Here is a 24,711-nt window from a genome sequence, read left to right on the forward strand (position 1 = left end):
CACAAACAGGATAGGAATCGTTACATGAATTATATGGGAGTGCTACTCAAATTAAGACTTTTGGTTTTGAAAAAATCATTGCATATTATTATATACTATCATATTTTTCAACAAAATACAACCAGGCCAAAGTTGTATTAAGCCCTTTGTATAATTTAATTAGGGGTCAACCTCTTTTTTAATAATATGAATGTTTAGCAGTGTATTTACTTTTGATTTAGATATTCAATAGTAAAAGCCATGTTTGATGGTCTGTTCATAAGCAACCACCAATTGATATATTTACAAGCAGTTAGCATGTACATAAATGTTTACACAAATTAGCTTTAATTTATGATGCTATCAACTTAATTTTTCAAATAGGAAAGATTTTCTTGGTATGTTCACAGCTGTTGAATTTTTCAATCTGTAACATGTAAATTCAATTTCTCCTGGGCTCCTGGGCAAGCAGGCTCAAGTTCACTGATACCTTAGGCCGGCCCAGAATATAAAAATAAATCTTCTTCAAGATTGGTGGAATTACGTTTTTTCTTAAGATATTATTTTAAACTCTTAAAGTTATCGTTTAACTTATCAGATTATGACATTTGGGTAGTGTATTATTGAAAAATTTGCTGCATGTATTGATGATGTTTATTTTTTGATCAGGAAACGTAATAGCGGTATTAATTTGATTAAGTACAAAGATATAGTTTTCTCTTCCAGTTAGAAGAAATCTGTCAATAATTTCCTTTTTCAGAAATGGATGCTATCAAAGTAGGAACTAGATATGTATAATTTCCTTTGCCACCTAAAATGAAAAATATTTATTTTAAAACAATGAATGACACCATGTGACTTATTTTTGATACTTTATTTTTCCTTTTTGTACTTTTTGTATTGCATTTTATTTATTTCTGTGTATTGTATTAATAAAAATGTCAACACCTTATTTTGTGAACCACAAATGTTAGATAAAGGAAAAATATCAAACTTATTTAAAAACGTTGTCTTGTTTTATTAGATGTGGGATCAAACTTTTGTTTCTTTCTCCTAAATAGTTTACATCAGTCTAAAGCTTCAACACTCCTTTCTAGTTTTAGGTCAACCTTGTTGCAAACAGAACAGCATTCCTTGAACTCAACATACACTGTCACTTGTTTCCAGGGCAACAATTTCAGAAACATCTTAAATGACAAACTAACACAAACTGTCTACAAAAGCTGCAAACTCTCAAACTCTTTACCTGTAAATCTGAGCTGTACAGATGATGTAAACATTTTGTTCGGTGCCAAAGCCATCTAGTCTGGAAAAACCCCCACATAAACTGCAGAATATTTTTGACTCTCGCTCTTTCAAAAGTCCTGTCCGGGTTTTCTGTCTCGCCACTAGTATGCTAATTATCCCCGGCAGCAAAGATGGCGGCCAAGCAGCATTGAACTCATCTCCGTAATGACTTACTAAATTAAGCAGTAGCCGAGTTTTTGTTCGTTAAAGAAGTAATAAGTTCTCACCGCGCTGCTTTTCTCATGGAAGAAATGTTGTGAGGAAAGTATCTTTTGAGGAGGAGCTGGCGACTATTAGCCGATAGTTTCCCGTTGTGTGGCTGTGTGCGCAGCGGAGCAGCTAACTAGCCTGTACCGTCATTTTTTTAAAATGGCTCCGGTGCAGATCGGGTCAGATGGCCAACTCGTCCCTCTCGGGGGTCCCGTTGTCTCGGGTCCACAGCCACCACCTCCCGGGACCCCAGCTACACAGGGCATGAAACTGAGCATGCTTATTGAATTTCTTCTCCAGAGGACTTACCATGAAATTACCCTGCTGGCGGAGCTGTAAGTACCAGTTAGCTTGGTAGGCCCCGAGGCGGGCTAATCAGCTAACGTTTGTAAACTTAAGAGAACTTCAGAGCTCAAGATGGTCTTATGTTCATATGAATAAGGAGGAGTTATATTAAAAAAACGACCCAATTGCATATAAAAGGATTGTTTTTTATGGGCCGTGCAGGTCAATAACTGACCACAACTGTTTTATGATCAGTGATCAGACGTTTATCAACAAGTAGTGTTGTTAGAGCTATTAGCCAAACCTCTTTTTAAAATCAGTATGAGTCATTCTAAATATAGTTTGTCACCTATTGAAAAATAGGTCATTCAGTTCTTCTATTTGTTCTGCTGTTTACTCGTAAGTCGTTACTTATAATCGCGATACAACCTACCCTCTCAGTAACAGGCTCCCACTCAAATGCCCCTGGCATCAAGAAAAGACATCTGATAAGACTATCCGTGTATATATATATATTTTTTGTTTACCTTTTTATTTTCACACTTTCAATCACAATCACCCTTTAAATGTTTTAACAAGCATTCTGTTTGGCAGCAGTAAAGTGTTTGAGGTATATGTGAGAGCCACTATTGGGTCACCCGTATCAAGGTATGACGAGGTTTTAAAACTGAATCAAAGACAAAAACTGAGAAGGCAGGAATAGTAACGTTGTTGTGCACTGCCAGTCAGCTGGCTTAAAGTGCTTTTCCTTCACCTACAAGAAACACAAATTCAATCGAACTATGTAGAGTTGCACACAACATGCACAATCAAAAACTAAGGAAGTCCACCGATGGAAATGATTAGGTTTAGAAGGTTTTTATTCTATGTATGTACTTATGTCTGTGTATCCATAGCTAAGTAATAATAAATGAGCAGTTAAGAGTGTTATAACTATAACAATCAATATTATATGTAGCAACCTTGTTAACATCTGTTGCTTTTCTATCGCAAATGAAAGCAAGTAAATTATGGATTTGTTTAGATTTGTTGTGTGTAAATACCATAGTTTCATGAAACCTTGGTATTTTTATTCCTGGTCATCATAGTATGAGTATCTAGAAAAGCACTCAGAGCAGAGACCTTCACCAAGGCAACAGGGTCATTGACAAATGCCAGGTTTTTTCTATACTGATGAGCCATAGCCTGGATGTCTTCTGCTCACTGTGTCAGCTGCTGACAGGCGGATGAACCATGTAGGAATTCCAAGTTGTCGCACCATGTTCTGGGAATGATAAAGAATCCTTCCAAAACAAGTCCGGGATCCAAATGGTGCTCTTCATCACCACCAAAATCGAGTCATCTGTTCCTTGCCCTAATACACACCTTGTCTGAAAGTCTTACCCAAATCCAGTCATAGGTTTTTGAGATATTTTTGCAGACAGACAAACCAATGCCGACAAAGACATAACCTCCTTGGCGGAGGTAACATGAATCACCTGCTACTTCCACCCAACATGATGGCCAAGCAGAGAGACGTAAAATTACACCTATCCTACTAGTTAGATCCACCATGCATGCATCTGCATGAAAGCCTACACCATTAACATCATCTTCATCTTTCCAGTCACTAGCAGAGAGAAGATGTTGGAACAAAAAAGCAATTGTTCAGCAGTCAGACAGAGGGAGGTTGTTTTGGTAAACTAAAGTACCAAGAGTTCAGAATAAATGCAACGCCACAGTTATGGAATTAACTCATTTCATGGATGTTGATTATTGTCATCATCACCTTTTGGTGTAGCTTTGCCATCCACAGCAGAGTGTGGCTTGCGGGGGTCATCAGAGTCAAACAGTCAAAAGCATTTAGTGATTATAACACAAAGTTTGTGAAAAAGAAGGTAGGAAAAACACAGTATCTCTAAACTGTGTATTGCAAAGCAAATCCTGTCTCCAGGTCCTGTTTTCCTGTCCAGAAGTTATTCCCCTGGTGCATTTTCCACAAATATACAAATAAAAACATAAGAAGCAGTGAACTTTATGACATTTTAGGGTGTAAGATGTGTAATGCTGTGATTTAAATTTGGATTAATATTAAGTTTGTTTTCCAGGCTCCCCAGGAAGACTGATATGGAGCGGTATGTTTGTTTTAGAATAATAAATACCATCATTAATTGCATCACTTTTTTGTTAAGGTATATTTCTTTTAATTGAACAGTTTATTTTAATTTTTTTTTAAGGAAAATTGAGATTGTCCAGTTTGCAAGTCGCACCAGGCAGCTCTTTGTACGTCTTTTGGCCCTGGTGAAGTGGGCAAGCAATGCTGGGAAAGTTGAGAAGTGTGCGGTATGTTGTGTTTAATTAAATTTTACTGTTGTACATTATGTGGTGTCTGTCAACACAAACGCAGACATTAACCCAACCTTGCCTCTCTCAAATGGTTTGTGTTGTAACAGATGATCTCCAGCTTCCTGGATCAGCAGGCCATCTTGTTTGTGGATACCGCTGACAGACTGGCTCTGCTGGCCCGGGATGCTCTCGTACACGCTCGTTTACCCAGCTTTGCCATCCCCTTCGCCATCGATGTCTTGACGACAGGGTCATACCCACGCTTGCCTACATGCATACGCGTAAGTCTTACATTCTCATTTTTGCCAGTTAAAAGTATGCCAAGTATTCTGACTTGTCACCATATTTGTTTCTGTCTTTATTAGGATAAAATCATCCCTCCAGACCCCATCACTAAAACAGAGAAGCAGACCACTTTAAACCAGCTTAATCAGATTCTACGACACCGCCTTGTCACCACTGACTTACCGCCGCAGCTAGCGAATCTCACAGTTGGTGAGCAGTTTGTGTAAATGTCTTGCATTTAACTGTCTGCTGGTTATTTATTTTTTCTTGCATTAAGCAGATTTCATGCTTGTTTTGCTTCTTGTATCTTCTTCAGCTAATGGGCGTGTTAAGTTTCGGGTGGAGGGAGAGTTTGAGGCCACTTTAACAGTCATGGGAGACGATCCCGATATTCCCTGGCGGCTGCTGAAGTTGGAAATTCTAGTGGAGGACAAAGAAACTGGAGGTGAGGCAGCTAGTTATATGCCTTTGTTAATGTCCTAATGAATAACATCCAGAGTATGGCCAAATATTTTGTATCGATGTTTTCCTTTTGAACTCCCACTGCTTACAGATGGACGAGCTTTGGTCCATAGTTTGCAGGTGAACTTCATCCACGAGCTGGTCCAGGCTCGTCTTTGTGCCGATGAAAAACCTCTACAGGACATGTACAACTGCCTTCGTATCCTTTTAATGTTTGTTTATTGGTTCACGCAAACATGTTCAGGCTGTTTCTGGGTCTGGAAAAAGAAAACGAGGGTGTGGCAAAATATTGGTATTTCCAGAATTTATTTTCTATTCCATTTTTTAAAGCATCCATCCATCCAGTGATTTTTTTTTTTTAAGTTCAGTATTCAAAGTCTGCTCCCTGTACAAATATTCACCATAAATTTAGAATTAACATTTGTATTTACGCTTTATAAATAAGCTATAAAGGACTGGTGCATTATGTAAATAAACCATGCATTTCATATATGTCTTTCCTGCAACCATTCGGGTTTCATCCAGTTCTGCTCTGACCCTCTACAGCACGGTGGGAGTGTGTGTGTGTGTGTGTGTGTGTGTTTAAGCATATAGAGTATTGACTGATCAAGCAGACAAGTGCAGAATTCCAATGAGAATCACAGCTGCAGTAATGCATCCTGCTTAGCACCCTTTCATTAATGCTTAAATAACAAAATAGCTTTTTGTTAACGGCAGAGAAAGAGCAGCGCTGTTCCTGCAAGCTTCGCTCATCTGAGGTGTTTTTTAACACTTGTGCTTTCACACCTGTCAGCATGTTTATGAAATACGCCTAATTTACTTTTTCTGCCAGTTTCAGCATATATTTACCTCAACAGCCACATCAGACAGCAGTGGTTTAGCCAGAGAGCCTTGATATAAGTTTCTACTAAAATGTAGCTTTCATGCAGGAAGAGAAGCTACAAAGTATTAGCATTTATGCAATAATCAAAGTCTTAAAGACTTAATCAAGCAATCTGAGCAAGACTGTGCTAATCAGTACATCTCTGGGCTGCCTTTCAGCCACCACCATGTCAAAGAGCAGTCTGTGTGAGACACAAACAGCCCTTTAACTAATAATCTACATCTTGAGGGATGTGTGTGTGCGCGCGCGTGTGTGTTTTGAATGTCGATGACAGGATAAGTAAAATGCTCTACCATCTACCTCGATCTGTAATTTCCCCACGCCTTGCTTTTCTTTAACCGCACCGTACCCAGATTCCTTTTGTTTGTCGCTGCAGCTCGAGGTGCTCCATTCTCAGACCCTGATGCTGGTCAGAGAGCGCTGGGGAGACCTGGTGCAGGAGGAAAAATATGTTCCAGCAAAATACCTCACGCTTTCCGTCTGGAAGTAAGACTTCCACACTTTAAAAGAAAAAACAAGGCTGAACATAGAAACGTTAAAAATGACCAAATGCTTTGTTTGATTTCCCCCTCAGCCAACAGGTTTTGGGTAGAAAAACAGGCACAGCATCGGTGCATAAAGTCACAATCAAAATCGATGAATCAGATGGATCTAAGCCATTGCAGATATCTCATGAGCCTGCTCTCCCTGCCTGTGACTCAAAGTTAATGGAGCGAGCTATGAAGGTGAAGTTTCTGTTACTAATGTAGTGCAAAAAATTTAGGCCATTAGGATTTCCATTACAATTAAATTGCTGCTTGAGCTAATGTTGTATTTTCTTGTTTGTTTAGATTGACCATCTATCAGTGGAGAAACTGTTGATTGACAGCGTGCACGCCCGCGCCCATCAGAAGCTCCAGGAACTAAAGGCCATTTTAAAGAGCAGCAATTCAAGTGACAACTGTACGTATTTTATCTTTGGTTTTACTCGGCAGTCAATAAAACCCAGATCTTCTCTGTGATCTGTACCCGACCTTATGAAACATATGAAATGGAGTGATGGCCCTCCACACTCATTGACGCCTCAAATAAATGTTTGTAAAGCCGTGAAACAAATCGAATTTTTTTTTATTGATGTAGAATAATCTTACACTGGGAAAATGTAGAAAAATCCAGCACTTAATTTGAAAGCATTTCTTCAGTTAGGGAAAAATTTGGAAGAAGTAAATGTTTTTAGAGACTTACTGGGGCCACATTCTTGTTTTTTAGTTTGTGCAACTCCTTTTTGCCAAGAGGACATCACTTAGTCCTCTGTAACATTTCAAATGGTTTCAGGATATAGAGGAAAGAGTTTTTGTTTACTCATCTTTTCACAATCTCTGTAGTGAGAATCGCAGATCCTCCCTTATTCTCTCTTCTCTTTAGCTCACCCCACAGGTTTAGGCCATGGGACATAGAGCATGGTTGATTTTGGGCCTTCTGAACCATTTTTGTGTTGATTTGACTTTGGGTTTTGGATCATTATGCTGCTAAAGGACCCAGTGATCAATAGTTTTCTGCTTTCTGGCAGAGGTCACCATATCTTTATTTAAAATATCCTGCTTCCCAGCTGCCTTTGGAAGAGTAACTGACCTCCAGCATTATTGACTCTCCATGACACAATGAGTGACAATTTAAAACTCTTTCAATCAGTTTAAAAAAGTAAAGTATAAATGCCCAGTTATATAGTTATGTTTATATTTTGCTTTTTTGTCACACTTAAATGTTTCAGATCATCAAACAAATTTTAATATCAGACAAATACAACCTGAGTAAATACAAAAAGTTGTTTTCAAATGAATTTATTTGTTAAAGTATAAAGGCTATCCAAACCAACCTGACCCTATGGGAAATAGTAATTGCCCCCTGCACATGATGACTAATTGTACAATCTTTAGCAGCTATACCTGCTGTCAAGCGTTTGCAGTAACTAGCAATGAGTCGTATAAATCCCTGTGGAGGAATTTTGTCTGGTATCTAAATTAGATTTAAGTCCAGACCTAAACCAGGTCACTCCAAATATACACTGATCAAAAAAATAAAGGAACACTTAAACAACACAATATAACTCAGAGTAAATCAAACTTCTGTGAAATCAAACTGTCCACTTAGGAAGCAACACTGATTGACAATTAATTTCACATGTTGTTCAAATGGAAAAGACAACAGGGGGAAATCTTTGGCGATTAGCAAGACACTCTCAATAACGTAGTGGTTCTGCAGGTGGGGACCACAGACCACTTCTCAGTACCTATGCTTTCTGGCTGATGTTTTGGTCACTTTTGAATGTTGGTGGTGCTTTCACACTCATGGTAGCATGAGACGGACTCTACAACCCACACAAGTGGCTCAGGTAGTGCAGCTCTTCCAGGATGGCACATCAATGCGAGCCGTGGCAAGAAGGTTTGCTGTGTCTGTCAGCGTAGTGTCCAGAGCCTGGAGGCGCTACCAGGAGACAGGCCAGTACACCAGGAGACATGGAGGAGGCCGTAGGAGGGCAACAACCCAGCAGCAGGACCGCTACCTTTGTGCAAGGAGGAAGAGGAGGAGCACTGCCAGAGCCCTGCAAAATGACCTCCAGCAGGCCACAAATGTGCATGTGTCTGCACAAACGGTTAGAAACCAACTCCATGAGGATGGTATGAGGGCCTGACGTCCACAAATGGGGGTTGTGCTCACAGCCCAACACCGTGCAGGATGCTTGGCATTTGCCAGAGAACACCAGGATTGGCAAATTCACCACTGGCGCCCTGTGCTCTTCACAGATGAAAGCAGGTTCACACTGAGAACATGTGACAGACGTGACAGAGTCTGGAGACACCGTGGAGAGCGATCTACTGCCTGCAACATCCTTCAGCATGACCGGTTTGGCAGTGGGTCAGTAAAGGTGTGGGGTGGCATTTCTTTGGAGGGCTGCATGGCCCTCCATGTGCTCACCAGAGGTAACCTGACTGCCATTAGGTACCGAGATGAGATCCTCAGACCCCTTGTGAGACCATATGCTGGTGAGGTTGGCCCTGGGTTCCTCCTAATGCAGGACCAGGCTAGACTTCATGTGGCTGGAGTGTGTCAGCAGTTCCTGCAAGATGAAGACATTGAAGCTATGGACTGGCCCGCCCGTTCCCCAGACCTGAATCTGATTGAGAACATCTGGGACATCATGTCTCGCTCCATCCACCAACGTCACGTTGCACCACAGACTGTCCAGGAGTTGGTGGATGCTTTAGTCCAGGTCTGGTAGGAGATCCCTCAGGAGACCATCCACCGTCTCATCAGGAGCATGACCAGGCGTTGTAGGGAGGTCATACAGGAACGTGGAGGACACACACAATACTGGGCCTCATTTTGACTTGTTTTAAGGACATAACATCAAAGTTGGATCAGCCTGTAGTGTGTTTTTCCACTTTCATTTTGTGTGTGACTCCAAATCCAGGCCTCCATTGGTTAATAAATTTAATTTCCATTGATGATTTTTGTGTGATTTTGTTGTCAGCACATTCAACTTTGTACAGAACAACGTATTCAATGAGAATATTTCATTCATTCAGATCTAGGATGTTTTATTTGAGTGTTCCCTTTATTTTTTTGAGCAGTGTATTTAATTTGATTAGTTTTGTTTTTACCATTCAGAGGTGCTGCTGTGCTTCAGATCATTGTTCTGTTGCATACCCCAAAGCCCCTAGCACCTTCTCCACGTGCTTTATTTATGCCGGTTTCACTCCACTCAGCCCTGCTTGCCAGCGTTCCCGATACTGGTATTCCAGCCCAGTACTGGCTTTCATGGTCCCTGCTCCAGAGCAGGTACGGTTGGGGCTGTTACATTACTTTAATGTAACAATGTCAGACAGTAATGTTAATGGGCAGCACAGCACGCTACACTGACGACTGGAGGCGAGGCTTCAGTCGGCATAGATCTAGCCATCAGTGGGTAAGTGGAAACACAACTGGTACCAAACCGAGCAGAGCAGCGCGACATGCCACTTTTGCCCAGTTTCTTTCCTATTGTTGAATAATCAGCTGACCTATAATGTGGCAGGGGTTCAGGGGTCTTTTTTGACCTTCTGGTTGACTCAATGATTTACTCATGGGATAATAACCTTCCCCCACTGCTAGGTGCCGTGTCTTTGGTGCCATCTTCTGACTGAGATCATTATTGTCGCTGTCAGGGCGTACGGCAATGCGGACATTCGCAGACACCTCTCGTAGACCCTGATTGGTGGTTGCAGATGACACAGGCTTTGTGTTTGAGCAGATGCTAGAGTGGATTAGGAGGTATAATTTGGTCTTTCGCCTATTTCTGGTTATGTGACTTCTACGGGTCAGGCAGTCATCGGGTCTAGTGAAATCTAACTCTGCTTTCCCAGAAAGATGTGGTTAGTTACTTTATGATTTAACAACCAGGTCAGTTACTTTGCGACGTAGGACCAGGTTGGATTGGGTAGCTTTTTCCTCTTAATAGAGATAAAGGTTTTTCTAAATCACAGATTTGTCTTGTCAGTCTTGTTGATTCGTCTCATGTTTTGCAATCATGTTTAGTGTTAAAAAATTGTTTGTTTGCTTATATATGTTTCCCCAGCGTTCATTGAGACTGCTTTGCCCACACTGGTTATTCCAATACTTGAGCCATGTGGTCGCTCAGAGTGCCTGCACATTTTTGTAGATCTTCATTCAGGCATGTTTCAACCCATGCTCTATGGATTAGGTAAGCAAGAGCAAATATTGACTTGTGTTTTTTTTTTTGTGTGTGTAGATTATGTCAACATTGTTTTCAAACAAGCTTTCAGTGAATTATTTGTTTTTGTGTTTTAACCACAATTTGACTACTTCATAATTTTCTCTCTTTCAATTAATAACATTTTTAAACTCAACTAACTTTCATCTGATTGTGTTTAAAGCTTCAGCGAATACATTTATCTTGCTATAATCCTGATTTATTGGCATTCTCGCCTCTCTGAACATTAAATCCTGGGTTGTTCTCTTTAGATCAGTCCATGCTAGATGACATTGAAAAGACCATCAATGATGATATGAAGCGCCTTCTTTCTTGGCTTCAGCAGCTCAAGTAAGTTACTATAAACAAAATCTGAATATATTTATTGAATTTAATAAATGATTAATAGAAAGGTGGAGAGAATCTGAGGGATTATTTTGATTGGTCGAAGTTAATAAATTACAGAGTGTGTTGTCGTTTTAAATCAGTCAGTCAGTCATTTTCTACCGCTTATTCCATAGTGGGTCGCGGGGGAGCTGGTGCCTATCTCCAGCAGTCTATGGGCGAGAGGCGGGGTACATCCTGGACAGGTCGCCAGTCCATCTCAGGGCAACACGCAAACAACCACACACACACTCATTCATACACCTAAGGGCATTTTAGAGAGACCAATTAACCTAACAGGCATGTCTTTGGACTGTGGGAGGAAGCCGGAGTACCCAGTGAATCCACACATGCACAGGGAGAACATGCAAACTCCATGCAGAAAGACCCCAGACTGGGAATCGAATCCAGGACCTTCTTGCTGCAAGGCAACAGTGCTACTACCTGCAGCATATGGTGTGTGTGTGTGTGTGTGTGTGTTTGTGAGTGAATTCTTTGTAAAAGCACAAACCTTGTATGGGAGATGGCCAAAGAGTCACATTTCTTCATTAAATTAGTTAAATCAAATCCCTTAAATATTAATCTATTTGTATTTTGGCCATTCATTCAAGCCCTCAGGAAACAGGGTTGATCCAGCATTGAACCTTTGCCACTGACAACTTAGGTCGCATGAAAAGATCAACTTTCCATTCTTTCTGGCTAGGTTCTGGTTGGGGGAGCAGCGATGTCGACAGTCCGTGAAACACCTTCCCACCGTTTGCTCCGACATCCTTCACCTCTCGAACTCAGACTCTCACCCTGTTGGCAGCTTGTCCAAGCACAAACTCTTCATCAAGCTCACTCGTCTCCCACAGTACTACATTGTGAGTTTCTCGGCCAGTTTGTTGCTTAAAGGCATCTTTATTCTCATGTGTTCTTTCGAATATTTTTGTCTTTTTCTTTCTTTTTTTTTCACAGGTGGTGGAAATGTTAGAAGTGCCCAGCAGTCCCACAGCTTTACAGTACAAGTACTCTTTCCTGTCAGTTTCTCAGTTAGAGGGAGAGGATGGGCCTATGTGTGCACATCTTTTGCAGCTTTTTAAACCCAACCTGGAGCACCTCGTTCAGGAACCAACGACAGTGAGAGAGGCACGACCTGGAACAAAAAGAAAGGTAGTTGTACATTAATCTGTTGTCATGAAGGAAACAGCTCTTTAACTGTTTGTTTATAGGTGGGATGTTGGATTATGAAGATTGTGTAGGAAAGTATTTCCTCTTATATTTTTGTGCATTTAAACTTGCACCTGTAAAAAATCTAAAACAAGTGAGAAGCATTTGTATTTACCCTGTTTATTCTGATCCATCTCATTAAAATAGTTATAAGTCAGTATTAAATAGGCCACCTGGGTGTAATTTAATCTCAGTGTAAATCCAGCTGTTCTGTGAAGGCCTCAGAGGTTTGTTGGGGAAAATTAGGGAACAAACAGGATCACGAAGATCAAGGAACGCAGCAGACATGTCGGGGATAAAGATGTGGAGAAGTCTGAAGCCTGACCTGCCTGTTCCAATTTTGGCCGATACCATTTTCTTTTTCTTTTTTTTTATAACTGACACTGTCAGGTGTTATAAGGTCACAATACACCTTCAAAGTTCCAATCTTATTTTATTGAAAAAAACTGAACCATACCCCTAAAGCATTGCAAACTTGTTTAAACTGCACATGAGGCAGTTTTCTCAAATATATATGAAATCTTTAGAGCATCACAGTTCCTTTAGTCTTCCATTTTTCACACTTTAAAAAGAAACGGTAGATAATTTCGGTTTGACATGTAAACACATGTAAATATCAGCTGACCACCGATCTTTAAGGAAATGGGGCCCGATCTATCGGTGCACCCTTACTTTTCAATTTTTATTCATTTTTTTTGTATCATATTGTCCGTCCACTTCATTGTTATACACAGTTTTTTGTTGGTCTATCACAAAAATCCCAATGTAATATGTTGACATTTGTGGTTGTAATGTGACAGTGTGGGGAAACAATCAAGAGGAATAAATGCACTGTATCTGAAGACAAATTCACTCTAAATACTGTTTTCTTTCTGCTGCTCTGTAGATTACTGGGGATCAAGGGGACCCAGAGCCTAAGAAACCCAAGAGGTCTGGAGAAATGTGTGCTTTCAACAAAGAGCTGGCTCATCTTGTAGCTATGTGTGATACCAACATGCCTTTTATTGGTCTCAGAGCAGAGGTCAGTCAGGGTTCAACGATAGTTTGAGCCAGTTTTATATTTCTGGATTCAAGGTTTGTAATTTCTAGCCGATACTGCATGTTTTTGTTTCTTTTCTGAGTAGCTTTCCAACATGGCGATTCCAAACGAGGGAGTCCAAGTGGAAGGAGACGGCAGTAGTCACGCGATACGACTGCTGAAGTAATACAAACCTGCATGCTTTCATGTGTGTTGCTTTCTTCAGTCGGTAGAATGCTAAACTATTGTGGCTGATATTTTCTAGGATTCCCCCTTGTAGAGATGTCGGAGAGGAAACCAGGAGAGCTTTAGAGCGCTCCCTCTTGGACAGCACCATCCGCTTGCAGGGCAGGAATAACCGAACCTGGGTGGCTGAGCTGGTGCTGGCCAACTGTCCACTCAGCAGCACAAACAGCAAGGAACAAGGTGGTTTTCTTTTTACCAATTACACATAATGAATCTCAGTAATGGCATCCTCCTTCTTTATGTTTGTGTGTCTGCATTATGACCTCTGTTCTCATGTCTCTCTGTTCTATTAGCCTCCACTCGACATGTGTATTTGACCTATGAAAACCCTCTGTCAGAGCCAGTGGGAGGCAGGAAGGTTGTAGAGATGTTCCTAAATGACTGGAAAGCTATTAGCCAGCTCTACCAATGTGTTCTGAACTTTTCTTGTGCACTGCCAGGTAAGTGCAGGTTTACCTGAAAACAAAGTCTTTGCATTCGCTGTCATTTGTTCTGCCAACCATCAAAAAATCCCTCACTCCATCCATCCACCTGTTTGTTCATCTCTCAATTTATTCATTCACCTTTCCATCCAAACATGTGTGACCATCCTTCAGTTTCTGTCTTTCTGTTCACCATCCGTTTATTAGTCCGTCTCTTCGTCCATCGCGCCATTTGTCCATCTTTCAATCCATCTCTGCCTCCATCCGCCATCGATCTTTTTGTCCATTAGTCCGTCCATCTGTTTAAACATCCATCCGTTTGTCCATTTGTCCATACTTTCCTCTAGTTGAGCAACCTTTCATCCTTGTTTGTCCATCTGTCAGTCCATCTTTGTATGGTTTTGCATTTCAAAGCTAAGCTGTGTAGAAGTATCTGTTGTAAATTCATAGTGAAATTTGGTACTCATATTTTAAAGAATGTACAAAATAATAGACTTTGGACATTTTTGTCTTGGTAAGTAGGAAGTTTTGGCCTGACCCCTGGATCATTTAGTGCTAGGTTAAGAGTCTGGGTTCAATTTTTTCTGTGTAGAAATGTCAACCTATATTTGGAAGTGTTATTTTTACTGCAGCCAGTCGCTATGATTTCTTCCCTCCAGAAATGCCACCTTACCTGAGCCAGTTCTCGGAGGTACGGCTGTATAACTACCGTAAACTGGTGCTGTGCTACGGCACCACCAAGGGCAGCTCTGTCACCATCCAGTGGAACTCCAACATGCAGCGCTTCCACCTCGCCCTGGGCACTGTGGGGCCAAACTCAGGCTGCTCCAACTGCCATAACATCATCCTCCACCAACTGCAGGAGATGTTCAACAAGAACCCAAATGTGGTGCAGCTGCTGCAGGTACACAGTCAGACACTTACCAACAATGATGCAGTCAAGTGACCACTTTGATGTGCTGAACATCCTAATAAATTTGTGGAGTTTTCTTAAATTTTTTATACAAGCACCTAAACTTAAATAAACATTTATTTAGCTTTTAACTATCCAATGTTTCAAAATTAAAACATGAACTTATTTCAGTATAAGTTTTATTGGAACAAATGGGACAAATTTTTCTCAAAACCTTATTTTTGTCTGTCCAGGTGCTCTATGACACACTAGCCCCTCTCAATGCAATAAACAAGCTACCAACAGTGCCCATGCTGGGGCTCACCCAGCGCACCAACACTGCCTACCAGTGTTTCTCCATTCTGCCCCAGTCACCCACGCACATCCGCCTGGCGTTCCGCAACATGTACTGCATCGACATTTACTGCCGCAGCCGAGGAGTGGTGGCCATTCGAGACGGAGCCTACAGCCTCTTTGACAACACTAAGATTGTGGAGGGATTTTACCCTGCTCCAGGACTGAAGGTAAACGGGACGAAGAGGAATACAAGTGAGGGGGTTTCTCCAAAGCATCTTTCCCCTTTATGTTGGCGGTGTGTTTACAGTACCATGCAAAAGTACTGCTTAACTGTGAAGGGCAAGATTCATGGTTTTCAGTTTCTTTCCAAATAAAACTATAAAACGTTTGATGTTCATTTGTGTTCACCCCCCCCCCATTATTGATGTCCTTTAAATAAAATCCACTGTAACTGATGGCCTTCAGAGGTCATCTAATTAGCAAATGTTCACCGCTGTTCTGTACAGGCGTCGGTGATTACGGTGAACAAACAGCATGATGTAAAACATGAAATACAGCAGACAAGTCAGGGAGAAAGTAGGGGAGAGGTTTAAAGCAAGGTTAAGTTCTTAAACAATATCCTATGCATTCAACATGAGCGCACTATTCAGTACATGACTTGAAAATAAAAGGAGTAACTGACACACCTACATGGCGGTCCACCTAAACCTATAGGCCAGACAAGGTAAAGCATAAACAAGGAAGCAGACAGATAGACCATGGTAGCTCTGGAGGAGCTGCAGAGATCTACAGTTAAGGTGGGAGATGGATTAGTGGCAGGAAGAAAGCTACTGTTGAAAGGAAGCTATAAGAAGTTTGAAGTTTCCCACAAATACAATATTTTTGCTACTTGCAAGGAAAACTGACGCACGCATTACATTAACCTGAGCACCGCTGCCCAATGGTGAAACATTGTAGTGGCAGTATCATGCTGTGGGAAAGTGTTTTTTTTTCTGTTTTATTTGAAAACATGTTAAAACCCATGTGTCTCTTTCTTTCCACTTCACAATTTTCTACTACTTTGTGTCACATAAAATCTGAATAAACAAAATGACACAAAATTAGGAAAACAAGGGGTGGCAACACTTTTGCAGGACAACGAACACATAAAAACAACCCAAAAAACCTGTAATATGATGATGAAATTTCTCATATCAAATATTTCTCTGTCCCCTCTCGCTTTAGACATTCCTTAACATGTTTGTAGACAGTAATCAAGACGCTCGCAGACGTTCAGTCAACGAAGATGACAACCCTCCCTCACCTGTGGGCATGGATGTGATGGACAGTCTGATGAACCAGCTGCAGGCTCCACAGCAGCCCCAGACAATGAGAGGAGGTGTATACCCCCCTCTTACGTCACCACCACCCAATTATCATGCCAATGTTGCTCCATCACCATCCATGATGCCCACCCAGTCTCCAGGTAATGGACCTTATGATTCTTTCCCGTATTTTTGAGTGTGGAGGTCTCCTTCCGTTGTGTCTCATCATATTCAGACACCTTACAATGTTCTAAGTTTTCCTCTTTTTATTTTAAATCTTGTGTTGTCATGAGCCTTCATGCTCATTGATGTCAGAGAATGAGCTTGTGTTACCATGTGTGCCCTTGTTAGTTTTATAAAAACACGAGATCATTCGTTTCTCATGCAACGTGTGCACATCACAGCTAAGAAGAAACTTAGTTCTCCATCTCAGCCCACCGGCCAGAGGCTACAGCCTTTCTGTCCAGCTTTAGCATTAATGCTCATGAGAGATTGCGAGCGTGTGTGAGAGAAGCGGTTTTCACCCATTAGTCTTATGAGCCATTTGATGTATGTGTGTATGTGTGTGTGTATACAGGGAACATCCATGCCTCTGGCTCCCCTAGTGGAGCTTTGAGGGCACCCTCTCCTTTTGGCCCCACCCCGTCTCCATCGTCTCTGGGCATAGCCATGGGCCAGACCAGCTTTGCCAGTCCCCACGGTAAGCAGCAGGGAGGGCCATAAATGCTGGCCTGGTGGTAAATCATCTCTGCTGGGCAAGGGCTTGAATGTGCTGAACTGAACATGACTAGGTCTTTTGTATTTCAGAAACACTTATAAAGCCAGGGCACACAGTGGTGTTTTTATGACCGTGAAGGTAATGTTTGGTGACTGATGATTGGCTCTCCTTTACCTAGGTCCTCTGGACCCCAGCTCTCCTTATACCATGGTTTCTCCCAGTCATAGAGGCCAGTGGCCAGGCTCACCACAGGTTTCAGGACCTTCACCTGGGGCAAGAATCCCTGGCATGTCCCCTGGCAATCCTTCCCTGCACTCACCTATTCCTGATCCCAATTCTCCACGTGCTGGGAGTAGTAAGTACTGCTTTCTTACTAATACTAACTCACTCTGACTTTACTAGGGCTGCATAATACATCTTAAATGCACCATCATTTCAGTGCTAAAAATTCAAAGGGATAGTTGGAATGCAATATTTGTTGTTTACAATGTCCTAAGAGTCAGAAATTCACCGTTGTCATTCGAAAATTACTTTCAGCCTGTTGGATGCAGAATCACTGCAGGAAATACCCACACCTAAAAAGATGATGGTGCCAAAGATATTAATATTCCAAAGAGCGTTGGAAGCATCATAATGATATTTGAGGAAGAGATGAGTAAGGACTACAGGTCCTTCTCAAAATATTAGCATATTGTGATAAAGTTCATTATTTTCCATAATGTCATGATGAAAATTTAACATTCATATATTTTAGATTCATTGCACACTAACTGAAATATTTCAGGTCTTTTATTGTCTTAATACGGATGATTTTGGCATACAGCTCATGAAAACCCAAAATTCCTATCTCACAAAATTAGCATATTTCATCCGACCAATAAAAGAAAAGTGTATTTAATACAAAAAACGTCAACCTTCAAATAATCATGTACAGTTATGCACTCAATACTTGGTCGGGAATCCTTTGGCAGAAATGACTGCTTCAATGCGGCGTGGCATGGAGGCAATCAGCCTGTGGCACTGCTGAGGTCTTATGGAGGCCCAGGATGCTTCGATAGCGGCCTTTAGCTCATCCAGAGTGTTGGGTCTTGAGTCTCTCAACGTTCTCTTCACAATATCCCACAGATTCTCTATGGGGTTCAGGTCAGGAGAGTTGGCAGGCCAATTGAGCACAGTGATACCATGGTCAGTAAACCATTTACCAGTGGTTTTGGCACTGTGAGCAGGTGCCAGGTCGTGCTGAAAAATGAAATCTTCATCTCCATAAAGCTTTTCAGCAGATGGAAGCATGAAGCGCTCCAAAATCTCCTGATAGCTAGCTGCATTGACCCTGCCCTTGATAAAACACAGTGGACCAACACCAGCAGCTGACACGGCAGCCCAGACCATCACTGACTGTGGGTACTTGACACTGGACTTCTGGCATTTTGGTATTTCCTTCTCCCCAGTCTTCCTCCAGACTCTGGCACCTTGATTTCCGAATGACATGCAGAATTTGCTTTCATCCGAAAAAAGTACTTTGGACCACTGAGCAACAGTCCAGTGCTGCTTCTCTGTAGCCCAGGTCAGGCACTTCTGCCGCTGTTTCTGGTTCAAAAGTGGCTTGACCTGGGGAATGCGGCACCTGTAGCCCATTTCCTGCACACGCCTGTGCACGGTGGCTCTGGATGTTTCTATTCCAGACTCAGTCCACTGCTTCCGCAGGTCCCCCAAGGTCTGGAATCGGCCCTTCTCCACAATCTTCCTCAGGGTCCGGTCACCTCTTCTCGTTGTGCAGCGTTTTCTGCCACACTTTTTCCTTCCCACAGACTTCCCACTGAGGTGCCTTGATACAGCACTCTGGGAACAGCCTATTCGTTCAGAAATGTCTTTCTGTGTCTTACCCTCTTGCTTGAGGGTGTCAATAGTGGCCTTCTGGACAGCAGTCAGGTCGGCAGTCTTACCCATGATTGGGGTTTTGAGTGATGAACCAGGCTGGGAGTTTTAAAGGCCTCAGGAATCTTTTGCAGGTGTTTAGAGTTAACTCGTTGATTCAGATGATTAGGTTCATAGCTCGTTTAGAGACCCTTTTAATGATATGCTAATTTTGTGAGATAGGAATTTTGGGTTTTCATGAGCTGTATGCCAAAATCATCCGTATTAAGACAATAAAAGACCTGAAATATTTCAGTTAGTGTGCAATGAATCTAAAATATATGAATGTTAAATTTTCATCATGACATTATGGAAAATAATGAACTTTATCACAATATGCTAATATTTTGAGAAGGACCTGTATGTGTGTTAAAAGCAAATGATTATATAAGTTAATCCCACCATCTCAGGATTTTCTAAAATCATGCACACCTAGTCTATACTGGCTAGAGATGTGAGGATCAGAGTTTTGTGGGTTTGCTCCTTTTCCAGTTTGACTAAGACATCCTCAGGGGACATACTTTTGCAGGACTCCTACATATCAAATGACATTTCTCAGAAGAAAATGCAGTTACCTTGTAAATGGCACTATTTAGCTTTTCTGCTTCCTCTGACATTATTTCATAACTAAAATAGCAAGCTGTTTCTCTTCCATCAGTCGCAGCTTCCACACTGCAGAGGGTTGATATTGGTGTAATCTGGTAGCACTTAGGTATAGTGTGTTCCCTTATCAGAAGAAGAAATCGAATATCTGACTTTAAAACCAGCAAGTCAATCCATTAGAAACACTCAAGCTGGTGTGATTCTAGTGAACCGACCGGCAAGAGTTTCTGGAGATTTTATTCTTGTGGTCCTGATTGATGTCTTCATGGTTTTTTAAAGATCATTAAAAGTACACTTACCCTTTCTGCTTATCATGACTGCATATTCTGCAGTTTGTACTTAAAAATGTGTATTTTACAAAAATTAGGTGTAAAGCAGATAGCTTTGGGGCCTAAAAAACTAATAAACAGAACCCTAAGCAATGCATCATCCTCCTTTTGATCAATGTAATCTAGGCCAACCTTTGGGCTTTCAGAATTGCTGTTTGTGCTGAAATATTATTTTATATTTGTTGGATTGTGTTATCTTGGGATTTTTTATTTTTTTCAAAAAAGCAAATGTGTCTTTTTAAAGGCCTACTAGTGACAAAGTGCCTAAATATTACATGTACATTAAATCCATAGCTGTTTATCTCTTGACTTTAAGAGGTACTTACATCAGATTTTTTTCCTCTTTGCCCCAGGTTCCCAAGTCATGCCTACTAGTATGCCTCCTCCCCGAAAGCTACCTCAGCGCCCCTGGGCTGCATCCATCCCCACAATCCTCTCCCACAATGCCTTACATGTACTTCTGCTCCCCTCACCCACTCCCTGCATGGTGCCGGGCCTGGCAGGAAGCTACCTCTGCTCGCCACTGGAGCGCTTTTTGGGTTCAGTTATAATGAGGCGGCACCTGCAGAGGATCATCCAGCAGGAGGCAAATGTGAGGGTCGCGTCAGATTATTCTGATTTATCAGTTATTTCTTGCTTTTTACATTAAGCGTAGTGTTTTGCAGTACTGTAACCGCCTGTTGCGTCATGTCTGCCTTAGTTATCGATTGTGAACTCCAACGAGCCAGGCGTGATCATGTTCAAAACGGATGTTCTTAAGTGCCGAGTGGCTCTCAACCCAAAGAACTATCAGACTCTGCAACTCAAAGTTACCCCGGAAAACGCAGGTCCCTGGTCCCAGGAGGAGCTTCAGGTGCTGGAGAGGTTCTTCGAGACCCGGGTAGGTTAAAACAGCAGTCTTTGTGATTCTTAAATCACACTCCTCCACTGTGCTTTATGCCATTAATCCATCTTCTTTTAATGTTTTCTTGTTAGGTTGCTGGTCCTCCCTTTAAATTCAACACTCTGAGTGCCTTCACCAAACTGCTAGGGGCTCCCACTAATGTTCTTAGAGACTGTGTGCGCATCATGAAGCTTGAACTGGTGTGTAGCTTTCACTTTTGTTTGAAAGACTCCTTTTCCTTTATTAATGAAGAACATTCCCTTTTCCTTGAGCTCTTAACTGTAGAATATGTAAAAATATCAGTGTTATATTTTGCAGGAACAAAATGACAAAACTTTAGATTTTAATCATTAAATAGTAAGGCAATGTTCCTCATTGTGTTTTTTTTTTTATCTCCTCCTTGTTGGCCTTTTATTGAAAATAGAGATCATGATTTTGGGGCCAACTTCCAGTCTCCTGTTATTGTAAAGCTTTGACCTGCTAATTCTGATATCTTTTCAATAGCTATAATACAGGAAGATTTAAAAACGGCATTCAAAATACATTTTCTAGCCTTACTGCCAGTCAAACTGTGTGTGTGAGTGAGCAGGCTTTATAAAACAAGGTTTTGTTATTGTCAGACAAAGAAAACACTGTGCTTAGATTCATTAGCATTACTTCAGCATCAGTCCAGGTATTTATTCTAAAATATGTAGATCCTTACTTTAACTCTGAGATTTCCAAAAGATTTCACTGCCAACATCTTCAGATCCATCATGTTCCACAATAAACAGAAGTTGCAAGGATAAAACACAACAGCTTCAGTATTATACCTTCCTATTATCTGCTAAAAGTCTGGCTCTCACTTATTCTTTTGCAGCCTGAATGAAGACATGTGTTGACATCTAATTGATAATTTAGTTTCCTTTTTAAATAGCTCCTTGCATCTCTATGCTACTGATGTCAGTGAAACCGAAATTGCTAATTTAGAGGTTTTGTTTGACTTAGTAACAGCATCTACATCAAAGTATGTTGTAATCATTGTTACCTTGTAGCACAATGGTGCATTCAGTGATTGAAAAAAAAAAACTGGGTTTTTAAGTTTTCCACCGGCCGTTCTTTGGTCAGGGTTGATCTTGCTGAAAATCATCTAGTTCCGAGCAACAGTCGTTTTATCGGTGCTTCTCTAGTTATGATTGACTAAAATATTTCCGTCTTGTCTAATGCCTTCTACAGTTCCCTGACCAGGCTGGACAGCTCAAGTGGAATGTCCAGTTCTGTCTCACCATCCCTCCCAGTGCTCCTCCCATTGCCCCTCCTGGGACCATAGCTGTGGTGCTCAAGGCCAAAATGCTTTTCTTTGTAAGTTGCAGTTCTCTGCTACCTCAACATGTGTTACAAACCTTTAGATATTTGGAAGATCCTGATAGTGTGTGTTTGGTCATTTTTGTCCCACAGCTGCAGCTGACCCAACGTATCCCAGTGCCCCAGGAGCCTGTGAGCATTATTGTGCCCATTGTGTATGATATGGCCACGGGCCTCACTCAGCAGGCTGATATTCCCAGACAGCACAGCTCATCGGGGGCTGCAGCGCTTTTGGTTTCCAATATCCTCAAGAGGTTTAATGAGCTGCATCCTGCTAGGCAGGGTAAGACTTGATAATAAAATGACCCTAAACTGGTATTGACTGGATATTCTGATTCTGACTTAATGGGAGTTGCTCTTTCTAATGCTAATACACTTTTTATTTATTTTTTTAGGTGAGTGCACCATCTTTGCATCTGTTCAAGAGCTTATGGCTGGCCTCACGCTTCCTCCCAGCACGCGACAGTAGAAATGAACTAACTCTCAGAGCCTGTGCTGAAAGCAAACTGGAGTCGCCTTAGCTCAAGGATGGGGCAGACCAGAGCGGACAAGACAACAGTCCAGCATGCCATTTCTCTTCAGCTAAAAACTTTGACTTGATTACTATCAAAAGGCTAAAACATCAACGGGTCTTCAGTTTGGCTTTGCTTTCAGGGTGGGTCTTGGAAAGAGGTAAATGTTGAATGCAAAAAGAAAATTGTAAATGTATTATTTTTGTCCTCCAGGCACTTGTAAACAAAATTATCTATTGAAAATTAAGATTGTTTACAAAATATGTACATTGTTGTAAATTTGCTTGTCAGAAAAAAACCAGGTAAGATAGATCATTGCGAGAATGTTTTTTTTTTTTTTTTGGCGTCTGGTTGATGTTACTGTAGTATCGGGATAGATTCCTTAGCACACTATTTAATGACCTTCCTGCCTTTATTTTGTCAGTATCTCTGCTTTTTTATTTGAAATCTTCATTTTCTATACTCTAAAACTGTGATAAACTTTATAAGCCAGTTGTATTTTACTAAGACCCGTTTTGAGTCCTGATTGAAGGATTTTGGGACATTCTGTCTGACTTTGCTATTTAATAAAGCCCCAAGTTTGTTTGTGCTTTGAGGATCTTCCATTTGGTGTGGACTATTGAATACTTTCTCTTCTCAGAGTGGACGTGTTTCTCCTTCTTACATTGAAGTAAGTCAGAGCTGACATTTAGAAAGATATGTTAACATTTATGATCCCTGTCTAAGGCTGAGCCCAGCCACCCTACAGAGGAAGCTAATTTCTGTTGTACCCCAGGATCTCGTTCCTTCGGTTTGGATCTATAGCTCATCACCATAGTTGAGGGTGGATAAACCTCCAAATTACTACATAATAAAAAATAAATTGGTCTAATCATGATTTTTTTTTTTAAGTATCCAGACCCTGCAAATCAGTTTACAAATCTTACAACAGCGCTGAGTTGTGTTACAAATAAGATTATCTGCTTTTTATGATCACTAACAAATTTAAGAAAACGTGAGGCACAGTTTTAAGTCTTTCAATTTCAATATGTGGTTGTCAATATTTAAATTTATGTCAAGTATCTTTCAAATATAATTTAATATTTCCCCTTTAAAAATAACAGATTTCAGATTACACTGGAGGGGTAGGTTGTAAATACTGGTTTGACCTGTAGGAAATGGCTCTACTTTAAAAATACTATCCAGTGGTGTATTTTTTCCTCTCCCAATAACAATAGCATACAACAATAGTATACTTGGGTTGTGAAGTATAAATTTCCACTGCTGGATTTCACAAAATACAATGTCTTCTAAGAATACTAAAGAAAAAAAAAGCTAATTAGGGTTCATGTGAAGCAAGAATAGCCACATTGGTTATTAATAACCAATGTGGCAGACCAGGGGTTTGAATCATACTTTTACTGAGATGACCTGTTTTTGGCTCATTTTAACTCCGTCTGGTAATCCTTTTTGGCAGAAGTACTAAGTGAAACATAGCTGGTACTTGAAAAATCACCATAAATAAAAGTGAACCAACATCAGAACTGATGATTCCCTAAATCTTCGCTAACTGAAAATTTCATATTGGAGCTCAAGCAACTTCTGTTCTGTGTCTAACCACTGTTCTACCAGAATGTGGGAAATTTACTCTTATCTGAAAAGATGGCTGGACCCCTGAACAACAGTCCAGGTCTCCTTAGCCCAGGTAAGGTGGTTCTGATGTTGTCTCTGAAGGAACGCCACAGGTGTAGCCCATGTCCTGAATACATCTGTGTTTGGTGGCTCTTGAAGTATCAACTCTAACTGCATTTCACGCCTTGTAAATGTCCCATAAACTCTTGAATAGGCTTTGTATGTTTATCCCTGTTTTTCGTGCACCTTTTTCAACAAGGCTTTTACCTTCCACTAAACTTTTCATTAACATGCTTGGAACAGAACTCTGTGAACAGCTAGTTTCTTTAATAATCTTTTTTGGGTCACTGTCCTTGAGGAAGATGCCAAAGACAGTCTGCTGGGCAACTGTCAAATCAGCAGTCTCCCCTGTGATTGGGTTGGCCATAACAACTTTTAAATTATTTTTTATTGTTCGTATGTAATAGTCAAATTTTCAACGGAGCTGAATTTTGTGTTTTTCTTAACTGCGAAGCATTGTGAGTTTCTCTCGTTTAATTAAATTACTGAAATAAACTTTTTGATGATATTCTAGTTTATT

General features: G+C 41.0%; 1 protein-coding gene across 2 annotated transcripts; it reads left to right on the forward strand.

Annotated features, from left to right (window-relative positions):
* Nucleotides 1–1,367: 1,367 nt before the first annotated feature.
* On the forward strand, nt 1,368–23,109 carry med14 (mediator complex subunit 14). Of its 2 annotated transcripts, XM_047371309.1 has the most exons (29): nt 1,368–1,811; nt 3,849–3,875; nt 3,978–4,083; nt 4,194–4,367; nt 4,452–4,581; nt 4,688–4,816; nt 4,925–5,032; nt 6,070–6,202; nt 6,291–6,441; nt 6,547–6,658; nt 10,311–10,436; nt 10,718–10,796; nt 11,533–11,692; nt 11,787–11,981; nt 12,925–13,059; nt 13,163–13,239; nt 13,322–13,482; nt 13,596–13,742; nt 14,384–14,628; nt 14,871–15,140; nt 16,138–16,378; nt 16,795–16,917; nt 17,114–17,290; nt 20,135–20,373; nt 20,482–20,661; nt 20,757–20,864; nt 21,880–22,005; nt 22,102–22,291; nt 22,404–23,109. In XM_047371309.1, exons 1-29 carry the CDS (start codon nt 1,636–1,638, stop codon nt 22,475–22,477), a joined length of 4,299 nt encoding a protein of 1,432 aa, XP_047227265.1. In that variant the 5' UTR covers nt 1,368–1,635; the 3' UTR covers nt 22,478–23,109. The 2 variants fall into 2 exon arrangements, with proteins under 2 accessions (XP_047227265.1, XP_047227266.1); XM_047371310.1 differs by lacking the exon at nt 16,795–16,917.
* The last annotated feature ends 1,602 nt before the right edge of the window (nt 23,110–24,711 follow it).

This window comes from Girardinichthys multiradiatus, chromosome 7 (genome assembly GCF_021462225.1).
Source record: "Girardinichthys multiradiatus isolate DD_20200921_A chromosome 7, DD_fGirMul_XY1, whole genome shotgun sequence".
NCBI lineage: Eukaryota > Metazoa > Chordata > Actinopteri > Cyprinodontiformes > Goodeidae > Girardinichthys > Girardinichthys multiradiatus.